We start from the raw sequence: 26,637 nt of genomic DNA, 5'->3' as shown, positions 1-26,637 counted from the left end.
GGTGCATTAGAGTATTTTTGTTCTGGAAAAATCAAATGTGTTCCAGAAAGGTAACGCCTCTCTTGGATTAACTTCCATTTGACGTTCACAACTTTCCCTTTCATACCCCTTCTATCCCTACTCCCCTCAAAACCTAGTTTGGCTGAGAGGTTAAGAGGAAGGAAAGGAAATTAACATTTACTGAGTGCCCAAGATATGCCAGGTGCTGTCCTGAGCACACTTATTTTTAAAAAGTTATGTAGTGGAAATTCAGTATTTTGAACATTTAACTTGCTAAGAATTACATATTGTACATAAATCATGGCAAATTTGGGGATGATGTTTATTGTTCTTTCTCACTCATTTTTTATATGTGCTCTAAATTTCAGAAAAATGATTACTCTTCCCTTTCACCGTTTGCAAAAATTATCACTGACGTGGTATAGCCATTTTTATTGTGTAAGCCCCAGTGTTCTCAAATGCCACAAAAATGGGTCATGGCATCCAAAGCAAATAGCACTAACATGCTTATACTTCAAACTATTTCAGAAAATATGGTAGGATGGCACTACCTCAACTATTTTAATTGTTTTGCCATCAACCATAATGTGCATAAACTATTCATGTTTTCTGGGCTTTTTTTTGTGAGTTATGATTCAAAGTCACAGAACTTCTAAATTTTAATACTCTCTTAAATAGCTTGCATGTTTTCCAACATCTTACCATTTGGGGAATAGACTTTTTTCCTAAAATTCTTCATCTTCTTTTCAGTTCACAATCAGTAGAGTATTTGGGTGTGAACTTGAATACCAATATGATATGTATGGCATGAATAGGAGAAGGAGGTGGGAAGAGGGTGTGAACAGACCGATGCCTACATTGCTTGTAGTTTACTAAAAACTAGAATCAATCTCTGCCTACGAAAAGGTGAAGGGTTTAGAAAGGCACAGACTATGGAATCAAAGAGCCTGGATTTGAATCCCAGATCCATCATTTGTTTATATGTCATGTGATCTTGGTCAAGTTATTTAATCTTGCTCTGTACTTGCCCCACAGGGGGACTACAAGGATTAAATATGATTATCCACATGAAGCATTTAGCACAGAGCCTTGTACTGAGTAAATGCTCAGTAAATGTTAATCATTGTTGTCATCTCCATAACTATCCTCACCACCAGCACCATCATCTACTATTGTAAATTTTGGCAATAAAAGAGTGTTAACCCAATGCCAGTTCCCAAGGGACTGAGATGGTGGATATGTGCTGCAAATGCTCAGGCAAGTTCCATTAAAAATGGCACTTGGGTGATTCAGTCAGTTGGGCACCTGCCTTTGGCTCAGGTCATGATCCCAGGGTCCTGGGAGCTCCCTGCTCAAGTGGGAGTCTTCTTCCTATTCCCTGGCTTGTGATTACATGCACACATGCACACACACACACACACACACACACACACACACTCTCTCTCTCTCTCTCTCTCTTTCTCTCACTCTTGCTCACTCTCTTTCAAATAAATAAATAAAATCTTTATTAAGAAAAAATGATGGCCCAGAGGAGGGACCCAGAATTATTTAGTCTTGACAACCTATTCTCTGTCCACAGAAGGAAGAAACACAACCTGAAATGTGCCCACACCATTGGCATTGGGAGCTATAGAGCAGCTCTCTGCTTGGCTGTAAAGCTGATAACCAGAGACATTATCTGCTGTTGTCCCAGAAAACCTAAGTGTTGAGAAATAAGGTGGACCAAATGACCATGGAGTCTTGGAACTTTGACACAGCCTTCAAAGAGTACCTGTGTGATTAAAAGGGCAATGAGGGGATCCCTGGGTGGCGCAGCGGTTTGGCGCTTGCCTTTGGCCCAGGGTGCGATCCTGGAGACCTGGGATCGAATCCCACATCAGGCTCCCGATGCATGGAGCCTGCTTCTCCCTCTGCCTGTGTCTCTGCCTCTCTCTCTCTCTCTCTCTGTGACTATCATAAATAAAAATTTAAAAATTAAAAAAAAAAAAAAAGGGCAATGAAACATCCCACTGGTTGGACAATTTTTACCCCAAAATTCATCCCAGTAAGAGATACTTCTGGAGATACTATAATATCTGTGGCTTACAATAGTAACACACAAAGCTGGCAGGAAGAATGTTCAGGACACTGTTATTATTCAAATAAATGACCTTGTTATAATTCAAATAAACTAATGCTATTAGGCAAATGGTCACATTCCCATTTCAACTATCCTAATTCATTGAGAGGCAGAGGGAAAGCATAGACTCCAAGGGTCTGCATCATGGAGAAATGATTTCAGAGTCAAAAGAAAATAAACACAAAAGCTGGGAGGAGTCAGGGCTGAAAACTGCCCGAAAACTTACCTCATTCAGTGCAGTTAAAAAGCACATTTGCACACAGCCCCTGGGAAGCTGGCCTATAGTCCAACCTGCACTTGTTTAACAAACCTAAACAATGAACTTTCTTCACCACACACTTCTCCACTAAAGTCTACTCTCTATTAGCAAATCTCGTGAAACTGCTTTGATATTTGGTAAAACTTTCCTCTTGAACTTTTATGTAAAAGAACACTGAACTTTCAGGATAATTATACTAAGTTTAAATAAAAGTAATTACCTAATTTACAAGAGGAATTACTTAGAAAAATACCACCAAACTTAAAAGAAGCATGAATGAATTACTGGAAGTTATACTACTGCAATATTAATGCCCAATTATTGTTGGGTATAGAAAAAAGCGAGCTGCTGCCATCAATTACCCGCAGAACTACATCTCTGGAAATAGGTAAGAGTAACAGATGGAGCATGAGGTAGTGGTTGTTATTGTTAAACCACTTTAACAGTACAAAATGCAGCCAGCTGTTGCCGGATTGTGATATACTTTGCAACCTTATTAATTTACTTATTTCTTTCTCCTGGATCCAATAAACAGGGGAACTCTTTAGGCAATCCATTTAATTTTTTTTTTCGTTTTTAAAGTAGGCTCTATAGTCAGCATGGAGCCCAATGGAGAGCTTGAACTCATGACCCTAAGATCAAGACCTGAACTGAGATCGAGAGTCAGATGCTTAACCAACTGAGCCAGCCACCCGCCCCTGGGCAATCCATTTAAAGAAAGACCTTGGCTGGTACACTGTTTCAGATAGTTGAAACCCAATCAATCAAAGTAAAACAGCAACAACAAAAAGTGTTACTGAGGTACTAATAAACATCTAATGCGTACATTTCACACCACCTTCAGGATGGCTGGGAAATGAATTAAAACCTATTTTGCTTCTTCAAACAGGACAGCTGAGCGTTAACAGCTGGAAGAGTCTCTAGAAGCCATCTGGTCTAAACCCTTCCTTTTCTCGATAAAGAAAATGAAAGTCAAGGACAGAGGGGGAGATCTCCAAGTCCCAGTTAGCAAGGAAAGTTAAAAGTTGTGCCCCAGGCTCCTGGCTCTAAATCGGCACCCTCCCCACTATACGCTCTTGCCTTTGCAACGTGAGCCTGCTCCCACGAAAAGGTCAGATGTCACCACCACGTAGGTCAGTAAGAATGGCACTGCGATTTTCACAAAGGTCACTCCACCAAAGAAGAAAGTGGACAGCGTCCACATGCTTCTTACTCTATTAGGTACCATGTGCCTATGCTATTAGCCCCCAATACCTTGCCTTGCCGAATCCAACAATGCTTTTAGATCAGAAACACCATCCCGGGGCTGCCCCCAAGCCTAGATCTGGTATAGGCTCTACCCAGCAGGTCTCCCAGCGAATGCTCATCAACTGGAGACAGGATGCTTGGTGGCTTTTTATCAAGGCTCCAGTGCCGTGCTCCTCCTCTGCCCCCCCGGGGTGGTGGAAGTAGGCCTGGAGACCTAGCCCTGAAATATCTAACCCCAGAGCCTAGGAATCCACTTTTACTCTCCCAGATTTCTCTTAGTCCAGCACCCTTAGACAATGTCTCTAGATAGTCATAGGATCCTTCTAGACAGTGACAAATGTAGCTGCCCAGAGAGTCCAAATGTGCATTTGGCTCCACTTCTTCAGATGTTACCAGCCACCTGATGTGTTCTTGCTCATCCATGCACTCAGCTGTCCCCATCGGATGCTCTCCATGGTCCACAGGGCCCCAGGTCCATTGCTAACACCCCCCTGGAGCTCAGCTCTGCTTCTCTGTTGGTTTGGCTGACTGTGCCAACACAAGGTCTGGCTTTGCCCTGCCTGACAACCTGAGGCCACACCTCCTAGGACGCATCCCTCTTCTCTGAAAGAAAGTACAGACTGCCCAATGCTCCTGTGTGTGTAGGAAGAAGCACATTTGGCTTCAAGTAACAATTGTGACCATGTACAATTCTGAGACCTGAACTACAAATATGCATTTGGACAGTGGTTCTCAACCTTTCTTCTACTCTGATGTAGGATGGATGGTATTCACACGCAGCACCCTCCCCAATGGCGTCTGTGATCTTGGTACAGCCCTGGGAGACTGCTCGTCCTCAGCACAAACACTGCTAGTAGATCGTGAAAGATGGGCTGTGGGCTGTTCAATCCCGGCACGTGAGGAAGAACTCAAAGCCTTCCTGCATACTAGAGGAGTATATCTGAACAGCAACAGAGAGTGACATTGGGATAGGGACAACTTTGAAGCTGATCTAACATTTAAAGAGGAAATTATTGGCAAGCATATCACTAATAACCCAGCCACATGGGAGAGCACACCCCCATTTTTTTAAAGGCTCCTTTGGCAAAAATCCTTTTCTAAGGTTACTAATTGGTCCTTAAGGTATCTTTTTAAAAAATATTTAATTAATTAATTTATTTGACAGAGGGAGGAGAGCGCACGATCGGAGGAGGGACAGAGAGAGGGAGAAGCAGATTCCCTTGCTGAGTGAGGAGCTCAATGAGGGGCTCAATCCCACAACCCTGAGATCATGACTTGAGTTGAAATCAGATGCTTACCCAACTGAGCTCCTCAGGTGCCCTGGCCCTTAACGTATCTTTTGAATACAACTGTACTTTTGATTTACAGTATTGGAGCTGCTGCTTCTTTTTATTAGTTTTATTACTGGAGCTTCTTAAAATGAACAGCCCTCAGGCCCCTGTTCTCTGACCGAGCCTCCAAAAACACACCTTTACCTTCTGCTTCCTGGTGGATCACAGCGAGGGGCTTGGTGAATGTCTTCTTATTCTGCATCATGGCCCAGATCATTGAGGCATCCAGTGAAGTGCAGGCTTCATCTGGAGGCACACACTGCAGAGGGGCAGAGCAAAACAGGGTCAGGGGTCACTCTGAAGAGCCTGCACCAGCTCAGCCTGCTTAGTTGTCCTGTGCCCTTATCAGACAGCCCACAGCTGTTTACCACAGAAAAACAGGAGATCTGGGTGTTTTCTAAAGAACCATAAATAATCTGGGAGATAGAGTGGCATACCCAGGATATTCTCAGCTGTACTTGAAGATTCAAATATCACTGGGTGGCTTATAAACACTGCCTTTCTTCCCCATCTTCCCACAAAACAACTAGAGGTTTTAGTGTTATTTAGTCTGAAAAGTAAAGAAACTATATGATGAGTGTTGGCCCTTCACCAAGCTGGCTTCACATAAATAGTTCCTGTTTGTGATTTGTGATTGTGGGAAACTTTGTGTGCTGCATTATGAAAGCGACAGATTTTACATTTGTTGTCCAAAAAGATAATCATGTTGTCGAGTTTGTTTGGTTTTTTAAATCCTGGTATACATTCATTCAGGATGAAGCTTTCCAGGGTTGTCTGCTATAGTGTTCCAAACTGGAGCCCCAGGGGGGTTGTACTCAGGTGTGTACAAACTGCCTCCAGTTATTTTAAGGCCCCAAACTTACAATTAGCATGCCCAAGCCTCGTGTACCTGTTTTTTAATAGTGTCATCATGCTCCAGTACCTTTTTTCTTTAAAATAACTTAAGTTCTTTATCTATGCTTATCAATAGGTGAAACTCCAATGTAAATGACATCTACTTGATTTTGTTTGTAAGAAATATATCAATCCTTTAAAAGGTCTATAGCAAGCCATTCCCCAAAGCTAAAATGTTTCCAATCACAAAAAAGCAAAGTCTTTCGGCCTTATTGTCATTGCTGCTCTAAGCAACATATTAGAAGAAAACAACTTCTTCTTCTCCCTCAAAACCCAGAGAAAGGCCTTTACAACAGCCTTCTTGTACAGGGAAACAAAAGATTGTCTGTGGAAAGGCCTCCTTATTGAAAAGATTTGCATTTTAGAAAAAGCCTTCTTACTTTGCTATTAGTTCTTCATAAGTAAGAGTCAACAATTCTATACCCAACTTATGGCTTAACTCTGGCCTTAGTTTCATCAGCTAAGAGCAGGGCTGGACTCCATGATCTTTCAAAACTCCTAAAAAGATTCTTTGGCTCTGCCTCCCATCATAGAAAGCACTGAGAAGTCACTAGAACTGTGGAAATATTAACTATAAGCAGTAAACACAAAGACAACCATTGTCTTCTCTGGTTGTCAACAGCTCATCTGAAGCCACTGCTCCATAAACTGTTGACTGTTGTCAAATCTACTGTCTCATTTGCTCCTCTACTCCTGAGGGAAGCCAGGTACTATTATTTCACTTTACAGATGAGTCTATCTAGATTCTGAGGGGTCAGGGGGCTTGCTTCCAGTCGTTAGTAAGCAGCAGGCCTTCCTTCTCAGTCCCCACGCTCTTTCCACTTTCTCTTGCCTTGGGTTTAAATAAGGACTTTAGGATTAAAGTCACATCCCATGTCATCCACTGGGAATTAGAACTCTCCTTAGAATGTTCTGGAAGGAAATATTAAGATTAATTCTCACACACTACCATGCTGGATGGTGCCAAGCCAGGCTCAGATAGAGGTAACAACCAAAGCCATCAGTAAAGACCCTTCATAACTGCCAGCCCCAACTCCTATCCTCCCAAGATTCCTAACACCTAAAAGTCATCCTCTGGCTGCAGAAGCAGCTGTGTCTCACAGCCAAGCATTAAGTTTCCCTATGACTCTCTACCACAGTTCACTAATGGGCACCAGAAAGTGAATGACTACAAGGCTAAGGCATCAATGTTTCCAAACGCAACCTATAGAACATAGTCTAAGTCATCTTATATATTCATGCTCCCAAATGATTACAATCAGATTTATTACATTTTCATATACAGTATAAAATGTTCTTTGGTGGTGTCGGAGAATGGATGCCCAGGGGAATATAACAGTGTAAAAGCATTCAGATCAATGGTAGCCTATCCAATAATAATAATAATAATGTAATCTTTCCTGCTCCCTGTATACCTATCTCTTAGGACCTATGTTTTAAGAGAGAATTCCACACACACATTTATTGATATGCTCAGCCATTAGTTTCAAATATTGATATGTGACTACAGAAGTTTTACATGTCAGCTGACACTGTGTGAGACAGCTACAGAGTTAAGTACACATATGGAATTATACATAACCATGGCAGATCATAGAAACAAAACTATGACAGAGACACCTTTCTTGCACAAAGCCAAACTCAAGAGGTAATTAACCTTGCAGATTCCCCCCTACACAGCCATTCCAACAAGGTCAAAGTGTTCTGATTTCTGTTGTGGCAACAGAATGTACTGGTTCAATATGGGGAGTGACATGAGGCAAACACAATGAAGCAGTACAAAGCTGAGAAAAATTAAAATATTTGTTAGTTTCCCTTAGAAGTCCTCCTGAGACAAGTCAACCTTATAATTCACCCAGAGAAGGTCAGAAAACAATTGCAATACAAATTGCACTGGGACCTGGAAAAATTAATCCTCACACTGAACTTGTCCTTTCGGCTCTCTGTATTTTTGGCACCACACACTATCTGAATTGCAAAGATAAAGCCAGACCTTTCTCTCAATGGAAAACAGTCTTGATTTATCATTTGTAAGATACTACTAAGTAGCATGCATGGAAAAAAAAAGTCATACTATCAGGATTTATACTCTAAGACTCCATAAAACTCACGGTTCCCTGCCTACACAGATTTTATTACTTCAATTGGGCAGTTCCCAAACCAAAAACCTCAACCTGCAATAACTCGTGATAAAACTTCTCTGGTAGGTCACTGCCTCACCTAAAAATGTCAAAATAACCTAGAGATGGATGAAGGCCCGCTAACCTTAGGTAACTTCTGGGGGTCCTTTTCCTTCTTGGTGCACAATGTGAGTTCACACTGTAGGAAGAGCAGCGAGGTGTTGAAAATGGACTTAAACACAAAGCTGAATCGCTTCTTGTCCATCTCAGCTTGTGGGATAGGAAAATGCACTCTCTTGGGACTGTAAAATTTCACAGATTCATCTTTAGGACAGATGTTTTCAATGATAGTGTAATCAGACATCCTATCAGGGTTTGAATATGGAGAGATAAAACACGTTTGGATGGCAAATCCCAACTCTTGGTCAGCCTTAGTAACAGACACCTACAAGAGAACAGAAAGATCAATCAGAACCAAGCTGGCATCTCACTTTTACTTTAGGCATAAGGGTAAAACAGACCAACTCAGCGCTTCTGATGAGGGACACTGATTTATTTTCATAACATATTTATACAGTCTTCTTTCTAATTACAAAAGTAATACAGACTTCTTGAAAAAAAAAAGATGCTTTCCATTTAAACTTGGTGTGGATGATGACAGTGAATTATTTAGTTCAAATGTCAGTCTGGAAGATTCCAATATAAGACGAATAAAGCCTCTTCAACCCCCCATAAGTCCTCTGGGAGATAAAAATAAAAGCATAGCATGCACCTAAAGTGGATTTTCCAAAATAAATGAAATACCAACAGGCAAAGCCCCTAGTGTCCTACTATTATATCATGTCTTAATAGTGCATCACCTGAAAAGCTAGCTATTTTTCAAAACCAGTCAAAAAATAAAGTACAGAGGCATTCTATTTAACGTAGGCAGAGAGGACCGAACTTCTAAACTGCCACAAGTCAGAACGAGCCTAAAACACTGCGGTACAGCTACAGATTCATCTCAAGTCCTGCTTTACAGGCCTGCAGGCAGAGCTGGCCTGTGGGGTTTGGTGTCCGGGGCTGTGCAATCTGGTGGCGATCACAAGCCTGGCAAAGTGTCCTAGCTGCTCACAGGTCCAAACCAAGCCTTGCCAAGTACTCTCCCTTCGCTCTTTAAGCCCAAGGGTATTTTAAGGGAAATCTAATCTGGAATTGTTTCCAACTCATTATACTTCCCCCTCTTACAAAACATTTGTATGGGCTACGTCCAAACCTTGTTAAGGTTCTTTTCTTTAGAAACAGGAAGTGGTGTTTGGCCAAGTATAAACAGAATTCAAACCTCAACTATCCTGAACTCAGCTAAAATCCCAGACCAGAGTGGATTCTCCATGTGGTGACACATGGATCACTGCATGAACTGCTTTCCCCTCATGCCTCATTCCTTGACTAAACTTAGGATCAGCATAAACTTAAACACTTTAGAAATAAAGTTAGTCCTTAACCATAAGTCAATAGCCCCAGCATCCTTTCAAAAGGCGTGGAGATATAAACACACTTTCCATTCTGAGAACCCAGGGGAAACCCCTGACATAGCATGGGGCTCTGAGGACACAGCAGTATTTTGAAAGATTCCTACTTGGTTAACTACAAGACACTCGGCAATGAAGATGACTATGATCATGTCACTTTGTGGTGCCTTCAGGCTCAATCCCTCTGGAATACCTCGTGAGCTAAATAGTTTCATCTCCATTTTATAAATGGAGGAAAAACTGAACATACAGGATGGATGACTTGTTCAAAATCCTACCTCGGAAGCACTGGATAAAACCAAGCCTTAAACCTAGGCCTTGAAATCTGAAGTCTATTTTCTCTTTACTGTTTCACAGTAGCCACAGGGTCAACCAAAGCCACCATGAGGTCCGGGGAGAACACCTGGTGGGAAATCTTTCCCGGAAGTAGTGTTTGGGATTCTAAATATTCAACATCACTATTTTGGCAATATTTCTAAAAAAATGATATATTTTATCTGGGAAAGATGGCAAATTACATGTATCTATTACTAAAAAGTGTCCTTTAACATGAACTCAGAATCCACAATGCAAAAACAGACTTAGAAATGCAAATCTTTCCTCTAGTCTCAAAAGAAAGCATGTAATAGTAGAAACTCTAAGGTATCCCAAAAAGTTGTTTTAGAGGAAAGAAATATTATCACCAAGTATTCTACTCTAAAATGGTGTTGGGGTGAAGAGTGCAGTGGGTTAAGTGGCTGCCTCTTGGTTTCAGCTCAGATCGTGATCTCAGGGTCATGAGATAGTGCCCTGCGTTGGGACTCTGCTTGGATTCTTTTCCCTCTTCCTCTGCCCCTCCCCCACTCAGATAAATAAATCTTAAAAAAATAATAATAATAATTTAAAAAAGGCCTGGAAATGAGTTGTAAAAGGACTACAGGTCTTAGAGGGAGACAAGCCCAGGAAATCATGTGCTCTGTGAACTCGGAACCTCAGTTTCCTCCCATACAGAATAAGGATACCAATACCTACTAGAAACAGTTATTGCGAGGATCTGTAAGTCACAATTACACGCAAACAATACAGTTCCCAGCTAGTCAATAAATGACAGCTGTAATTAATAGTACTATTCTAGATTTAAATTTGGGTGTTTACGAACACTTCTTTTTAACACCCCAAGACAAATGAACTAACAGAAAAACTGTCATTATGTGACCAACTATCACCCAAAGATGACCACTGGCAAAATCAATAATGCCTTGGATTAAAGGAAAAAATATGGTCTAGAAGGAACAGGATTCTGGGGGTGTGTCATAAGGACAGCTGGGAGTAGAAACTTGGAAATAGTTCTTTAGACCAAGCCAGCGATTCAGGGAGTTTCATTTGTCTAAATAAGTAAGTTAAGTATCAGCACTGGAGTTCAAACAGAAACAAAGATTGGGTGTGGCTGCTACCTTATTTTGCAAAATATTTACAGATTCTCTAATTTAGGTGGTTTTAAACAACCTTAAAACATATACCACCCTCCTCAAATTTCCTCAATACACTTGATATTTAAAATATCAAAAAGATTCAGTCCAGCAGCAAAAAGATTCAGTCCATTTCTTTTTCATCATTTGACAGTGTCTTTGACTAAATTTAACTTTGAAAAATATAGATGATATATGAAAAGATATAAATGTGAAAATGAGAAAAAAAGAATTTTAAGTAATCCAGCATTGGGTGGACTGGGGAGAAAAACCAAAACACCCAGGGTAGGATACAGGAGGATGATTGGTCACTGATTAGCATAAAGCAGCAAAGCCATAAATTAGCAGAGCCAGGTACACATTTGGAAAAGAACAAACTGCAATTAGGCAGGGTTCCCTAAAATCTAGGGCATGACTGAGAGTCATTGCCCAAATGCACACATGTGGACTGCGCAGCCAGAAATGCAAGAAGAAAATAATGATCTTGGATAAGAAGAGACCTATAATTAGGAGCAGCATGTAGAAAGCAGTATATTTCCCCCCATGGAGAAAGAAAGGATACCCAAAGAAAGAGAGGATCTCTCAAAACAGGGAATCAAAAAAGAGGAGAGATCCAGGAAAATGTCTAGAGTCACTGGGCTCTATCCCAGAATCAGAACACATGTGAGAGTTATTTATCTTTCTGAAACAGAAATATGTGCTCTGAAGTCATATAGAAGTATTCCATTTTGACCCCATAAGCTTCTCACTCCTCCTATAGTGAAGTAAAACATAAGCTTGAAGTTTAGCCCCAAAACTAGCTCAGCAGAGGAGGATGTTCCTGTAAGACCAGCAGACACCTGAGGGCCATAAGGATATTTATCTTTTTCTAGAATCTAATCTGAATCTGGATATTTGTTCGCACTGCTAAGAGGTCACATTTTCTCCCCTTTAAATAGCACTTTGAGATAAATGAGAGTCGCATCTAGTGGGTAACACTGTGGGCTCTCGAGCCAGACAACCTGAGTATAGACTCTACTATGAAGTCCACTAGTTACTAACTGTGTGACCTTAGACAAGTTTGTGCCTCAATTTCCTCACCCCTAAAATGGGGATATCACTAGTCTCATCGGACTGCCTTGAAGAGTAAATTACTACAATAATTACAACCAACTTTGGCTCAAAATAGGTCTGTAATAAATGTTAGCTGTTATTATTTCATTATTACTACCACTGCCTAATATTTTTATAGTTATTCCACAGACTTATGCTATGCATAATCTTACCATTATGCATATGAAACAGTTTAATACATTTATAGATACATTTAGATAATGATCTAAAAAACCCTCAATCTCCATGAGACAGGGTAGCATACAGCATTTCACTGAAGTGTGTTCAATTTAAAAAATACTGTGTGAGGTGGGGTGAAATATTCCTGGTTAACTCTAACACTGCAACTACCGAACTGTAGTTTAGAAGGACAAGCTAAGTACAAGCAAGAAAAAGGCTTTATTAGTAGAATTCACACAACTAATTTTTTAAAAGCACTCATCTGTAAAACACTATCCCCGTGTAGTTAATCACGCAATGTCTTGCTTTGGTCAGAAATCCACCTGGATGCATTTTCTGAGCCAAGCCCTCAACCCCAGAGCTGGTTACGGGCTGTGGGGAAAAACACAATGAGGTCTTCTGCTGCAGGAACTTGCCTCTGCCCGAGGAGCTACTACAATTCAGCCCTAATCTAAAAGCACAAGGCTAATGTCCAGGTCTCATACCTCAACATAAATGTGTCCATTCTCTGCCACGGAGAAGACCCCCTGAGAGGGCACGAGAAAGAGGTCAGTGTTGTATAGCTCCATGTTGAAAGTGATGTTTCTGTTGGGTGGGTCCTGGAAGCTACTGGGATTCCCCACCTGCCGCAGGCTGCAATTAAACTGGGGAAAACAAATAAACAAATAAAAACAGAGATAAATCACAGTCAAAAGAAGGACGAAGACCCTGGCACTTTGTAGGCTTTGGTCTGTAACATCCACTCCCCCAGCCCCCAACAGTCCCCAACTAAAGCCAACCAAAAAGACAACATTCTCATAAACTAATTGCTGCAAACAAACGTACCACCACAATTTCAGGTCGGCTGAAGAAGGAAGTATCTCCTTCATCCATATCTCCCGGAAATCCATTATCACCTGATTCCAAATCTTCATAACCATCTGGCCAGCCACTACTATCTCCAGGTGACGGAACCTGTATCACAATCTAAAAGGCAAAGAAAGCACAGACAATGTCATTAAAATACCAATCACGTGATTTGGTTCTACCTCACACAAACACCCATGTAATAATTCAGGTGCAAAGTGAAAATCTAACTAAAAAAAAAAAAAAAAAAGACTCCAAGTTTTCTTAGGATTTTATCTTCAAAGAGATAAAAATAAAGAGAAACCCAACATACATTCGAATTAAGACCTAAACTAAAATATGCATTTTTCCTTGTGAAAAATAAGACTTGTTTCAAACAGTGGGAAAACATGAGGCACTGAAATAGGGCTAAATGGGGTTGTCAGTAGGCTAATCTACATTGGAGGGGATGGGGGCTTCTTGTTAGGGGCTTCTCTTTACATAGAAAATTCTAGGAAAAAAAAAGAAAAGAAAAGAAAATTCTAGGAAATAGAGCAGCCCAGGTGGCTCAGCAGTTTAAGCGCCACCTTCAGCCCAGGGCCAGATCCTGGAGACCCGGAACAAGTCCCACGTCGGGCTCCCTGCATGGAGCCTGCTTCTCCCTCTGCCTGTGTCTCTGCCCCTCTCCCTGTGTGTCTGTCATGAATAATAAAAACTTAAAAAAAAAATTCTAGGAAATACTAAGAGCGGGCTAATTCAAGGAGCTTTTCTTATTTGTATCCATATCCACAGAGATTTGTAGAAACTTTGACTTAGAAACAAAGTACCCAATGTTTACTAATGAGCAAATATCCTCATCTTTTTTCTGTACTCCTCTTTTTCTTCATTTCTTCCCCCCCCCCCTTTGTGTCTGGTGTATGGATGTAGGAAAGAATCATGTTTTAATCTGTGACAGTATACCTTAACTTTGGTTGAAATGATTATTCCTAGGTTAGTTCTAAATAATATGAGAAATTCACCTGAGAACCATGACTCCATAAATAAAATCCTAATTTATTTGCTGTATAGAATAGTCATACTTTTAGTTTGGTTTTGTTTCACAGGCCTATTAGATTTTTGAATATGTTGCAAAACAAAAATATATGGTAAGTTGGAAAATTGCTACAAATAGTTATAATTGGGACAACTACAATATTCACTGAAGGGAGCAGCATGGGAAGAGAATGTAGGAAGACCACCTCTCCATTCTTTCCCAATTCCATAGAACAAAGTATTGATGGAATTGAAGCCAAGTACCTAGAATATTGCTTATGCTACATATCATCATCATAACACACACATATCCATACACAAACCCACAAGAAGAAAGGGATTTTTAAGGGCTTAAGATATACCTTTCTTTTTTTGAGGCAATTTTTTTTTTTTTTTACTTAACCCACAGATCACCATAGCTTCTTATTGATGTTAATTTAGTCATGTTTAAAATTCCAAAATTAAGTATATCAGTAATGTATGTCATTCCTTATATCTGGAAAAACTGGATAATGTAAGAAAATTACTGTTGGAATTGGCAGGAGAGTGTTCACTATAGAGGTCAAAGGTTAATAAATTATTCCAGTAACAAAGGGAGATTAGCTGGGCCAGCCTAGTGTCAGGGAAAGACAGTGGATGAGACGTCAGGAAGCTGGATTCAGTCCTGGCTAGGCCGTTAACTAGTTCTTTGAATCTAAGCAAGTCTCTTAACTCTTGGGAGTTCAATTTCCTCACCTGTGAAATGAGGAAGTTGAATGATATCATATTAAGGTTCTTTCCAGCTCAAACACTCTAAGTCTGAAGAATAATAAACTTGCACCCATAGGAGAGTCAGTCCCCACATGAGCCACACTGATGGAGCACCTGATCTCCAGTGTTTCCTCTGGATGGGTCAAGTGTATCTACCAAAGGGCAAGTGTATCTACCCAAAACTGGCCCAGGGGTTTTTGAACCTTATTTTTACCATCTGAAGTATAACCTGAACTGTAAAATTAACACTATAAAGTTCTTTTGAAATTTCATGTTTCAAATTCTTTCAGTATTCACTGCCTAGTGTGTATTTCTGCAAGAATAGGCTTAATCTGAAGAAAAACGATTTAGATGAATGAGCTGACAAGAATGATTTCTGAAAAGTGTAGGTTAGCTTTGGCAGTGGATTATCATTGGGGGAATCTATGTAATCTCCCTCTGGGTGATGTCAAAAGCAGATTTGCTTCAATTTAGGATCTTTCTCAAAAAGTGGAGAGAGACTTGGTAATAATTTCTTGAGGGCCCTTTTTGGATTTCTCTTGGTTCTTTTGCTCATGAGGAAGGGAGAAGTACTCTCACCTCTGGACAAGACTCAAATGAGGCCACAGAGACCACAGAGCTGGTTAGCTCCACTGTGTAGACTCAGGGTTAAAGTACATTCCATTTTGTTGAGAACTGATGCTTAGCTTTGTTTAGGCCTGGGATATATATGCCTCTGCTCATTGTCATAGAAACGTTAAGGCTAATTTTAAGGTAACACCCAACAAAACTCTGGCAAGTAGCCAAGCTTTGTTCTGGAGAACACTCACGGAGTTATAGTAAACCACACCATCTGGGGCTAACCGCCGGTGCCGAGTACCACAGCCATTCAGGGGAGACTCCAAAATGAAGTGGGTGCCATTCATCTTGGCCTTGCAGGTAGGATCCAACAGGGTGAGCTCTATTCCTGAGTAGCTGTTGGCCTGAAACAACCACCACCAAAAAGATAAAGGGGGGTTCACAAGCAGTTCTGCAACACACAGGGAACATGTTTTCCCAGGCTTCCCATTATCCCTGGTCTTCCCAGACAGTATTGGTTGCAGGAGGCCTGCATTCCCCCTCCCTGCTTGCCTCTTCCCAACCTACCAAGGATTGTGTTTGTTGGCCTTGGAAATTCAATACCAAAATATTGACACACATGGATCTGGAACCCCCCCTTAACTGAGAACAACAGGACCTGAGTAAGAATCACAGCCAAGGGGAAATGAGTCCATCCAACTGAGAAAACAGTATCAAGTCCTCAGAGTTCAAAAGTGAAAGAGCTAGAAGGAAATAGCTAACACATCCTGGGGCAAGATGGGGAAAGAGGTGGCTTTCTCTTCTCTCCTTTAAGAAACTGTACTGACCTGCAAAGAATCTTTTTCTACAGCCACGATCATCTTTTCATTGTCACATTTGACTGACAGGGCAATATCCACACTCCCTTGCACCTCCTCAGGCTCTCTGGGATCAGGAAACAGTCGTATGCCAGGGATGACAGGGTCCTTTGGCCGAGGGACCCCATCTTCTCCCCCTTCCTTCTGGCCTCTCCTGGAGATATCCGGGAAAGGAAAGGGGAAACCTCCATTTCGGCCTCCTCCTCCCCGGATGGGTGGGTTCTCCAGGGCAGGCAGGGAGCCAGGGTCCAGCAGGATCCGTAGCTCAGGAGGGATGGTATGGACTTCCTCATCTCTCATTTCCTCTGATGGTGACAGAAGAAAGCAAAACATCATCAATGCCTGATGCCAGGCCACAATCATCATCATTAGAAGGAAGAACAAGAGGAACTAACACAGAGTGCACATGTGTAAAATTACTCTTTACAAGCAATGTATAAAGGATATGCAGATCCAGAAGCCTGAATTCTAGTCCTTGTGGTCTTTCTAACTGGCTTGAGTGGCTTTGGGCCAGTGGCTTATTTCTCTGTGTCTTGGTAGTGTCATTTTTTTTTTAAGATTTTATTTATTTATTCATCAGAGACAGAGAAAGAGAGAGAGAGAGAGAGAGAGAGAGAGAGAGGCAGAGACACAGGCAGAGGGAGAAGCAGGCTCCATGCAGGAAGCATGATGTGGAACTCAATGCTGGGACTCCAGGATCACACCCTGGGCGGAAGGCAGGCATCAAACCACTGAGTCACCCAGGGATCCCCTGGTTGTGTCATTTTAAAAATTGAGGTTGAGGGTGTTATACTCTATTTGGCAAATTGAATTTAAATTGAAAAAATGTAAAAAAAAATTGAGGTTGAATTCGGTCAGTAGTTCTCTATGGCTGCACGTTAAAATCACTGGGGAGACAAAAAAATCCCTATACCCAGGCTATACCCCAAGTCAAATAAAAATCAGACTGTCTGAAGTAGTGCCTAATCATAAATATGTTTGAAGCTCTCTGTATGATTCCAATGTACACTCAAGGTTAAGAACCGTTGGACTAGATAATTTCTAAGGCCCTGCAAGCTATAAAAATCTATGATTTGAGTAAGTTATTGGACAATAATATTCTTCGAGTGCCATTGAAATATCTCCTTTGAATCTAGAGATTATTTAAAATAATTTCTCTAAGGATTTCATGAAATAATACTGGCATTTTTAAATTATTTGCTACCTCCTTTTTGCCTGCTTAATTCTGACAGGTATCTGGGCACCCTGGCCTTTTAGAACCTTGTCCTGAAGAAGGAAAGAAAAAGCTATTTAGGTACACTTATTCCTTCAAAGGGAGAGAAATATTCCCACATAATTAATGCTCTGTCCTATTTTCAATAATTCAGGGAAGAAAAATTTTCCCAGTTTTGTCTATATTCAGTCTCAAAGCCAATGCTTAAGGTCAATCTGTCTCAGTGGGAGCAGGAAATACAGATACAGATGACCACAGGACATTAATCCTCCTTCAATACTATCTTTCGGAAAAAAGATGGCATAGCTGTATGGATCCAAAAGAAGTCAGAGCTTTAGAGGGTTTTTCATTTGTACATTGACAAAAATCTTCACAACAACTCTTTGAGGTAGGGCCTATTTTTTTTTTTCTCCCATATTACTGAGGAGGAACAACCTGAGACTCAGAGGTTAAGCAACTTCTTCTTCCAATGGTGAATAATAAATGGCCTGTACTCATGCTCAGTAGCAGTACCACTGAGGTGAGGAACAGGTCTAGAGATCAGAAAACTTGCCATTTGAATCTCACTAGCTACAATGCTCTGGAAAAAGCTCAAGAATCTGTTAATATTCTACTTTCAGCTCCATCCAACTGGGGTAAGAACTCCTGTGTTCCCTCTGGGTGAGAGTGAGAAGCGCCTGGTGACTACTGTCCAGTAAGATACAGCCTAATCTAGGGCTTCTCCCCTGCAGTAGGAGCAGCTGTACCTCCGCTGTAAGTGCTTAGTAGACGCTTCTGAGAGAAGCCAAGCTAATTTGTTCTTAAGGTAATCACAGTGAATTATGTAATGTACGACAAAGTTCTCCAACATGCAATTAACTCGGTTACTGAAAAATCTGTACCCAAGATCATTTCCTCAAAATAATCTATCACAATTCTAGATAACCTGACACTTTATAATGCAGTCAAATGAATCATCAAAACTTACAACAGAACAATAGCACCATATAAGCTGAAATGAGAGTTTCTCATCGGAATGCCTCATTTGGTGGATATTTTTACTTCAGGGGAAAAAAAAAGTCATGCTTACCATTGTTTTCAAGCCGAAGGTGGAATCTATTTGCCACAGGAGCCACTGTATATGATGTTACTGGACTATAGCCATTGTCCAAAGCCCACTTGACCAGATTCTCTTGGGTTGAAGGAATGTCATCTCTTATTGATTTGGTCATTATCATGGATCTCTCACTCTCTTTTCCAAAGCCAATACTGTTAGGAGCCTGAAGATAACAGCAAAATTTCACTCATGAGTCTAAAAGTAAAAAGTGCTTTAAATAAGAATTAAATATCTGAAACAAACAGATTCTACATTGTATATGAAGGAACTATTTATTCTTTGATTCTTATTTTCCTTGGGCTAAGGACACTGATGTGAACATCTTTAATAGCGAATTAAAAGAAATCTATTCATGCATTTGATCATGCCACTTAGGTTGCTTATGTTGATAAAAATAACCCAATGATCACTAAGTAGCTACACACTAAGTATACCTAGTATGTTGCTAGAGATAATGTTTAAATTATATACACATACATACCAAACTTGCCCTTATTTTTCTTTAAAATGATGTATAAAGTAAATAGATGTGCATGTTATGCTGCCAAAAATATGCCCATGCTTCTATTTCCTGTACCCTGGATTTAAATAAAAGAAGGCACAATCTACTTACTTCACTGTGGAGACCATCTCATCTTTGTAAACTATTAAATTCCATATGGTGAAATAACCAGTGTGGATATTTCAGTTATAATTTATGATCAATTTAGTGACCCTGTAATTGTATTCATCTGTCAATTTTATTAACTGAATATGCTTAGATTTTATGTTTTAAACATTAATTACTTTAATTAGAGTTATTGTCCCTCTAAGTAGCAATATTTTATCTAACAATACAAGCTTTCACTTGGTAATTAGTCACAAAACTAAAAGTGAATGATAGAGATCTGTCCAAGGACTGAGTAACCAAGACATGGATAGTACATTTCCACATCACCTGGCCCTTAGGGCAATGATCTGGTCAGATTGTGCGGGAGTTGAGTGCTGCAGAGGACACCCCCAAGCGAAGGCACCACATTTCCAACAACTGTTCCAACAAGGCTGGAAAGCTCTTCCAGCATGCAGATTAGACCATTTTCATGCTGTATAAAAATCACTTTAATTTCCATGCCCAATTATTTTCTCCTACATACATGCAGCATTTTTCCTAAATTCCCCATTTGTTTCCCATTCTGTTTGCCCCTAACATGACTAAATATTAATCCTTTCCCACTGTAAAACTATAGAAGATTCAGAGGCTCTAAGTTCTCTTGGCCTCTTCGGTTGTGGGATATTGGCTGAGAACACATTTTTAATTCAAAGCTCAAAGGATCTCCCCCAGTGTATTTTTCTGTTACCCAAAGTGCTTGCCCAAAACTGCTAGACTGGCCAGTCACAATCATGCATAAAAAGGAACCAGACAGAGCTTTAAGCACGCTTCACAGCCATTTGTGAAAAACTCAGTTTCCTAGGTTTGGAATATTCTAGCTCTTACTCTGATTCAGAGAAAACACCTTAGAGGAAGGAAGGGTTAAAGAAAAAAAAACTAAACTGAGATAAAGAGAACCCAATGAGTTCTTAAAACCTAGTTTCTTAGGCGCAGCTTCTAGCCTTTCAAAGCAGCATGTCGTTTTGATTGGCTGGAGTTGCAACACTGGCCTACACAGTACTGCTTGGCCTCATCTGCCCTGGTCTTTCATGTTGCTGGACAGCTGAGAAAATACTGTATTTCCAGAAGACTATCATCACAACTGCCACCTGTCCTTTTCGTACCAATATGGAATGATTTGTTTACACCTTTCCACATTAAATCTAGGAGCTGTCAGTACAACTCATATTGATTACACCTCGGGACTTACAAGGCTAGAAATCTATCTACACGTTTGTACAACAGCAAGGTTTGGCAAGTTGTTTCCTTCCTAGCAATGAGCGAATTCCTCATCCTGTATTTCTGGGAGACCTCAGACTTTTCCAAGGCTTCGGTGTAGCTACTCCAAATGGGGGGTGCTCAAGGGGGTCTCCAAATACCACCACCATGTTTCAGCCACATCTTTGTGAAGGATGATGAGCTAGGGAGAGTCTACACACTTCCCTCCCTCCTTCCCCTCCACTGCCTCCACACACTTGCACCAGAACTGATGGTGCAGGGGGAGAGTCTGAGAGGTCAGAGGTATAATGCATATTCCCAACTGGGATTAAAATGTCTTTTTAAAGAACAAGCTGGCTATCACTAACCTTGAAGTGCTAAGACCCTTTGAAATAGTACAACAAAAAATTTCTAGTAAGTTTCTTCCATCTATTCTTTTATGTTTTGGAGGTTCTTCCAAAATGTGATTATGCATGGTCCAAAAAGGACCTGAAGACAAAGCCAGAGCTGGGCGTACTAATGTGGACACTTCTAGTATTCCTGTTCTCATCCACAGTACTGCCCTTTGCATATCTCTGGACCCTTCTGTCATTTGGAGGGTGCATTCTGACCATGCCCCACTCCCCACATGCACACACATGCCACTCATGTTTAATGGGCTCTTCTTTATATTTATGACATCAAGTTCCTTACAATTCTTTTAGTAGGCATTCTGGTATTCACTTTGTTTAGAGAAGTTAATTGTTCCTATAGACAAACTTTTGAAAAGTTGCCTGTGGAAGGAAGATGAACTCTTTTTTAATGGCAGGCACTGTGCTAGAAGCTTTACATATGTTATTTAATTCTCCTCTCAAGTAGGAGTTAGCTAGTAATATTTCCTTATTAGAGAGGGGAGCCTGAGATGCACAGAAGTTGAGTAGCATGTATGGCTGAGAACTCACCTTATGCACACAGTGGGCCAAATACTTTAGATGAAAATACCTAGTAGGCACCTTACAAATGTTGAATGAGTGAATGAACAAACGAATGAATGAACTCTGCCATGCCTCACAAGAACTCCCAAGGTGACTACTATCATCATACCCATTTCACAGGTAAGGCTACAGACTCTGAAGTCCATTGGCTTCCCTACTATCAACCAACAGTAATGACAGTCAGAAATGGGATTTGATTCCAGCCCTGTCAGGCACCAAAGCCATGGTTCTTTCCACTCTATCAGGCTGCCTCCAAAGAAAATACTATGGGCATGGTTTATAATGGTTTATAAACCATTTCCCCTTTGTAGGCATGAATGGATGCTCTTTTTTTGGTAGCAGGTACCTTTCCCTCACAACAGGCAGAATTCACATCTGAGACTGGGAGTTAGGAAATCACAAAGCATGAAACTGATTGGGAGAATAAAAAAGAACATCATGCAACATTACCTAATTGTTTAGTAATGTTGTCATGCATTGTCCAAAATTGGCCTGGAACAGGAGTACAGCCAAAGAGGGGAATATAAACAGATCTTGCACTGGGATGAGCAATCTCATTTGTAGCATTTCTTATTCAAATGAAAAGTGAAGACATTCAAAGTGAACTCCAGGACTGCCATGGACCAGGAACACATGCTCAGGTACAGAGAGAGCCACTGAAGGGTCAGGACCCAAAGAACATTTACACAACTCCAGCAGAGAATGAAAATGTACCGTATGTTTTTGCCTTTCAAAGCATGATTTCCTTTCCTGTTTTTGTTATTCTGAAATTAAAAACATTTAGTTGGTGTGCCAGGCAGCAAATGCTGTAGACACCCAGGTCACCAACACCCCTCATGCCATGCCAGGGAAAGCAATCAAAACAGCTCTGACTTCAGAAAATCACGGCTGGGCTTTGTTCTTAACACCAAATTAATGTATCACCCTTACACATGATCGTTTATTTGGATCCTCTCAAAGTTTAAAAAAAAAAAAAAAAACAACCCACAGGAACCAGAAATGATTACTTTAAAATTAAGATGTGTATGCTCATGGCTTTGCCTGCTGCCTCTGATGAGTGCTCATACATGATGTTGCCTAGGGGAGCACTGGCTTTGTTGACTACTGTATCACATTAAAGGTGCCACAAATAAAGAACACCAAACCAAAGGCATCTCTTCCCGCAAAATACTGAAAATGTAAAATTCTCTCCAATTGATTCAATGGAGGTACAGAAAAAGGAAGCAATTTTTTTAAAAAGATAACGCACAAAAATCTGAATCTACAAAAGAGATGCTAAGGTAATTATCTTCTTAAAAATGAGGAGGGGGGAGTTTTTCTTAAACTTTCAATGTAATTTGTGTAATACTCTGTCAAAGAGTTATCTCCCTAAACATATGTGAAAAAGACTCATTTTGGACAGTAGAGTTGCTTAAGTATTCAACTCTTGATTTCAGTTCAGGTCTATGATCTCAGGGTTGTGGGATCGAGCCCCACATCAGGCTCCACACTCAGAGTGGACTTAGCTTGAGATTCTCTCTCTCTTTCCCTCCCCCTCTCCTGCCCTCCACTCACACACGTGTTCTCTCTCTCTCAAATACATAAATAAATCTTGAAAATTTTAATTTTACTAAATATCAACATCAAACTTTTCAGGAAACTACCTGCTATTTGCCTATCATTCCAACCAATGCTTAGGGAATAGGCCGCAGGTACTTTTTCCTCTATCACTTCACTGACCTCTCTATCACTAAGATTGATTTATCAGTGTTTCTCTCTCAGAAGTTAGAAGCAAGCAAAAGGACATGCCAAAGCATGTATTTATCTCTAAAACAAAGGTCAATAGTATGAGCTGGAGTCAGCCCAATTTTCCACACCTTCCCTAATACCTAACCTCAACGTAAGAGCTGATATTCAGTACCATAACAATGAGGCCCTTACAGGACTGTCAACCATGAAAGGCCCCATTGTGCTCATTATTTTACACTTACTCTGACTAGAAACTATACTCATACACTTCAGGAATCTCACAAATGAGGCAACAGGGTCCAGAGAGGTTAAGGGACTTGCCCAAGGCCACAGTTTGTAAATGGCAGAGTCTGGACTCAAATCTTGATCTTGACCCCAGAGTCCATGCTTTTAACCACCACTGTCTGACTTTGTCAGGAGAAACCAAGGAGCAGCCTATTTTACAAAGTGAAAAATAACAGAGAGAACTCAGGGAAGCAGAAACTCCACAAAAATAACATGTGTTAAGTACAGTTCAAATTGGTACCATGCATCAAAACAAAGAAAAACTCAACCAACTTACAACAACTTTCAGGGTTCCCTTAACATCAAAAGATTTGATCACCCAGTTGACAGACTTTTTGCACTTTAAGATCAGGATGAGATTTTTGACCACTTCAAGGTCCTTTCGAGAAGGTCTTATGTCAATTATTATATCCACCTGGAAAGCACTGTGAATGGAAAACAAAGGCAAAGTTAGGACCCAAATGCCAGAAAGTTGCAACTATCTCCTCTCTTCCAAGTCTTCATGTTTCCAGTGTCTGGCCAGTTGATTAAAAAGCTGGAGTTGATCCCAGGCAAATGACATGTGCAAAACAGATTGTTAGTGCACACAAAACAAAATGGTTTTACATAACAATAGACAAATATGCCTGCTGATAATTAGACACTAAAATTTTTCTCCTTCTTTAGGGAAAAAAAAAAAGGGTTACTTAATGCATCTACTATTTGAAATGGACTTGGGCAACCAGAGGAGTTTACTTTTAAAGCAGAACTACCGCTTTTCAAACTTCAACACTTTCAATGTGTAACTTTCCAATTTACTATATGCTCAAAATCCTTCAAAACCAGAAATGTAAGTGCCAGTTTGGTGGAGTAGAAGGTGGTAGGGAGGAGGGAGGCCTGGTAGTAAAACAAACAAAACAAAAACACAGGGATGCCTGGGTGGCTCAGTGGTTGAGTGACTGCCGTTGGCTTAGGGCATGATCCCGGGATCCAGGATCGAGTCCCACATGGGGCTCCTTGAGGAAAGCTTGCTTCTCCCTCTGCTTGTGTCTCTGCCTCTCTCTGTCTCATGAATAAATAAATAAAATCTTTAAAAAACAAAACAAAAAAAACAAACTAGGACACTTCAGATAAAATAAGAGACAGAAAGCTGGAGAATTTGACTGAGGCCTGGTAGTAAAAAAAAAAACAAACAAAACAAACTAGGACACTTCAGATAAAATAAAAGACTGAAAGCTAGAGAATTTGACTTATATAAGGTTTGCTTAAGCCATTAACATTTGCTACAGAATCGTATCTGCATTTACTTTCCCAAACTTCTGGATATACAGTTATTAAAATAAAGAAAACAGATGGTCAACCAAGTGATTACTGGAAAATTGATGAACAGAACCCAAACTTCTAAGAATTCAGTACAAAAGGAATTTTTTTTTAACCAAACAATAACATTTCTGTCATTCTGAATTTAAAGGAAAGTCTTTTTTTCCATTTGGTTTTACACACTTTGTAAAGCATATGATGAATGATATACTCAAATGAAGCCTGAGGCTTAATATCTAAGCACATTTGCCAGATTGCTTCTATTCCCATTCCCTTTTAATTTTCCACAAAATCCTTCATGTGGGACAGAATGGAATCTTCCCAAAACTGATGTGTAGCTTATTCACTTTTGAAAGTAAAATTTGATTAGAATTTTAATTTTGAAATCCCTCTACAATATAAATTTACATTTTAAATTACTAGTCCACAGGAATGCAGGCTACAGTGGGAGAAAGCCACTTTTCCTCTTTTATTCTCTTTTTAATTTCCTAATCATTCTTGACAGAAGAGTTAAATTCTTAGTCCTGGGGCAGGAAGCGGAGGGTGAAGAGGGAGAAAAGAACACAAGCAGGAGGCAGGTTGTATCTAATGGCTCTCTGGTGTGTCATGATGAAGGGCCACACCTACACACCTACACACACACACACACACAGAGCTTTAAAGTATGATTGCAAATGTGTTCTGAGGATGCTAGGAATAGAATTTTATTAAAAACAGAATGTTATTAAAATTATAATTATGTTAATAAGGCGTATTTTATATATTTTTTTTATCAGAGATAACTTCAGTCAAAGGAGATAATGACGGAGCAAGAGGAATCTTGTCTACATTTAGTGCTTGGAAGTTCAGAATAGGCTTCAGGAACTCATCTAGAAGGACATCTAGACACAGATGCAGAAAATAAAATATACCATTGGTGCCTTCACTTCCTTCTTCAAAACTTCTGTTAATTCACCCAAAGCATCAATGGCTCCCTCCCTCCTACACAGGTAGGGTTGTACCTCTCTCAAGTCAGCAAAGATCTTTATTTTCATCTCTCTTTTTGTTTCTTTCTTTCTTTCTTTCTTTCTTTCTTTTTTTTATAGATTTTATTTATTTTAGAGAGAGAGTATACAAGAAGAAGGAGGGGCAGGGGAGAGGCAGAGACTCTGAAGCACATCCTGCGCTGAGCATAGAGCCTGATATGGGGCTCAATTTCATAACCGGGAGACCATGACCTGAGTGGAAACCAAGAATTAGACGCTTTACTGACTGAGCCACCCAGGCACCCCTTTCATCTCTTCTCAGTTCAGAACACACACATTCACTCACCTGTAAGGGTTAGAGTTGGGGGTAATTAACTCAATGATGTGTACTTCCTTATCCTGGGGCTGGCTGGATATCACACAACCCTCTGCTGCTTTGGGCTGAAGGTACTCAGCAAGGTAATTGAGCGAGAGAAAATTCTTTCCTATGTTGCATGTAGGAGGGAACACTTGATCTGAAAGTAAAGAAGCACGGGATAATCCATCAAACCACAGAGCTATATGGTAACCAGAATTGAAGGAAAGAGGTGACACGGACGGTGAGCAAGTGCAGAACGCAGGGAACCACAAGCCCTAGGAAGTGCTATAAAACTAACTCCTCGGCCACTGCCCCTGTGATGCCTCCCCTGTGGCCACCAGGGACCTCCAGCTGACCAACTCCAGCACTCTCTTTTGGTCTAAATCCTCTCCTTTCTTGGTCTCCGTGATAACTGCTTTGTCCTCATCCACTTTCTCTGACCTATCTCGTCTCTTTCCTTGGCTCCTCCTCCTCTGCTCATTCTTTAAACACCAGCCATCCTCAATCTTTGGTGCACACCAGAACCCACCTATTTGGACCTCATCCCAGACACTCTGATTCAGAAGATCTGGGGAAGGGAAGGGGGGTATCTAGGAAGCTTTCTTTTTGAAAAGCTCCATAGTTGATCCTGATATAAAGCCAAGGCTAA

General features: G+C 40.5%; 1 protein-coding gene across 4 annotated transcripts in view; it reads right to left on the bottom strand.

Annotated features, from left to right (window-relative positions):
* TGFBR3 (transforming growth factor beta receptor 3) overlaps positions 1–26,637 on the bottom strand; it is a 193,994-nt gene that overhangs the window by 23,047 nt on the left and 144,310 nt on the right. For 2 of the 4 annotated variants that reach the window (XM_041750917.1, XM_041750916.1), the window contains exons 6-14: positions 25,977–26,145; positions 23,644–23,791; positions 18,507–18,696; positions 16,195–16,529; positions 15,619–15,771; positions 13,028–13,168; positions 12,688–12,846; positions 8,117–8,416; positions 5,096–5,216 (exon numbers count right to left, since the gene is read on the bottom strand). In XM_041750917.1, the coding sequence (XP_041606851.1) occupies positions 5,096–5,216; positions 8,117–8,416; positions 12,688–12,846; positions 13,028–13,168; positions 15,619–15,771; positions 16,195–16,529; positions 18,507–18,696; positions 23,644–23,791; positions 25,977–26,145 (1,716 nt within the window). The remainder of the gene's footprint in view (positions 1–5,095; positions 5,217–8,116; positions 8,417–12,687; positions 12,847–13,027; positions 13,169–15,618; positions 15,772–16,194; positions 16,530–18,506; positions 18,697–23,643; positions 23,792–25,976; positions 26,146–26,637) is intronic. The other 2 variants (XM_041750919.1, XM_041750918.1) reach the window with 1 other exon arrangement.

The sequence above is a fragment of the Vulpes lagopus genome, chromosome 3 (genome assembly GCF_018345385.1).
Source record: "Vulpes lagopus strain Blue_001 chromosome 3, ASM1834538v1, whole genome shotgun sequence".
Lineage (NCBI taxonomy): Eukaryota > Metazoa > Chordata > Mammalia > Carnivora > Canidae > Vulpes > Vulpes lagopus.
The sequence above is the reverse complement of the archived record's forward strand: the minus strand, read 5'-3'. Positions and strand labels throughout refer to the sequence as shown.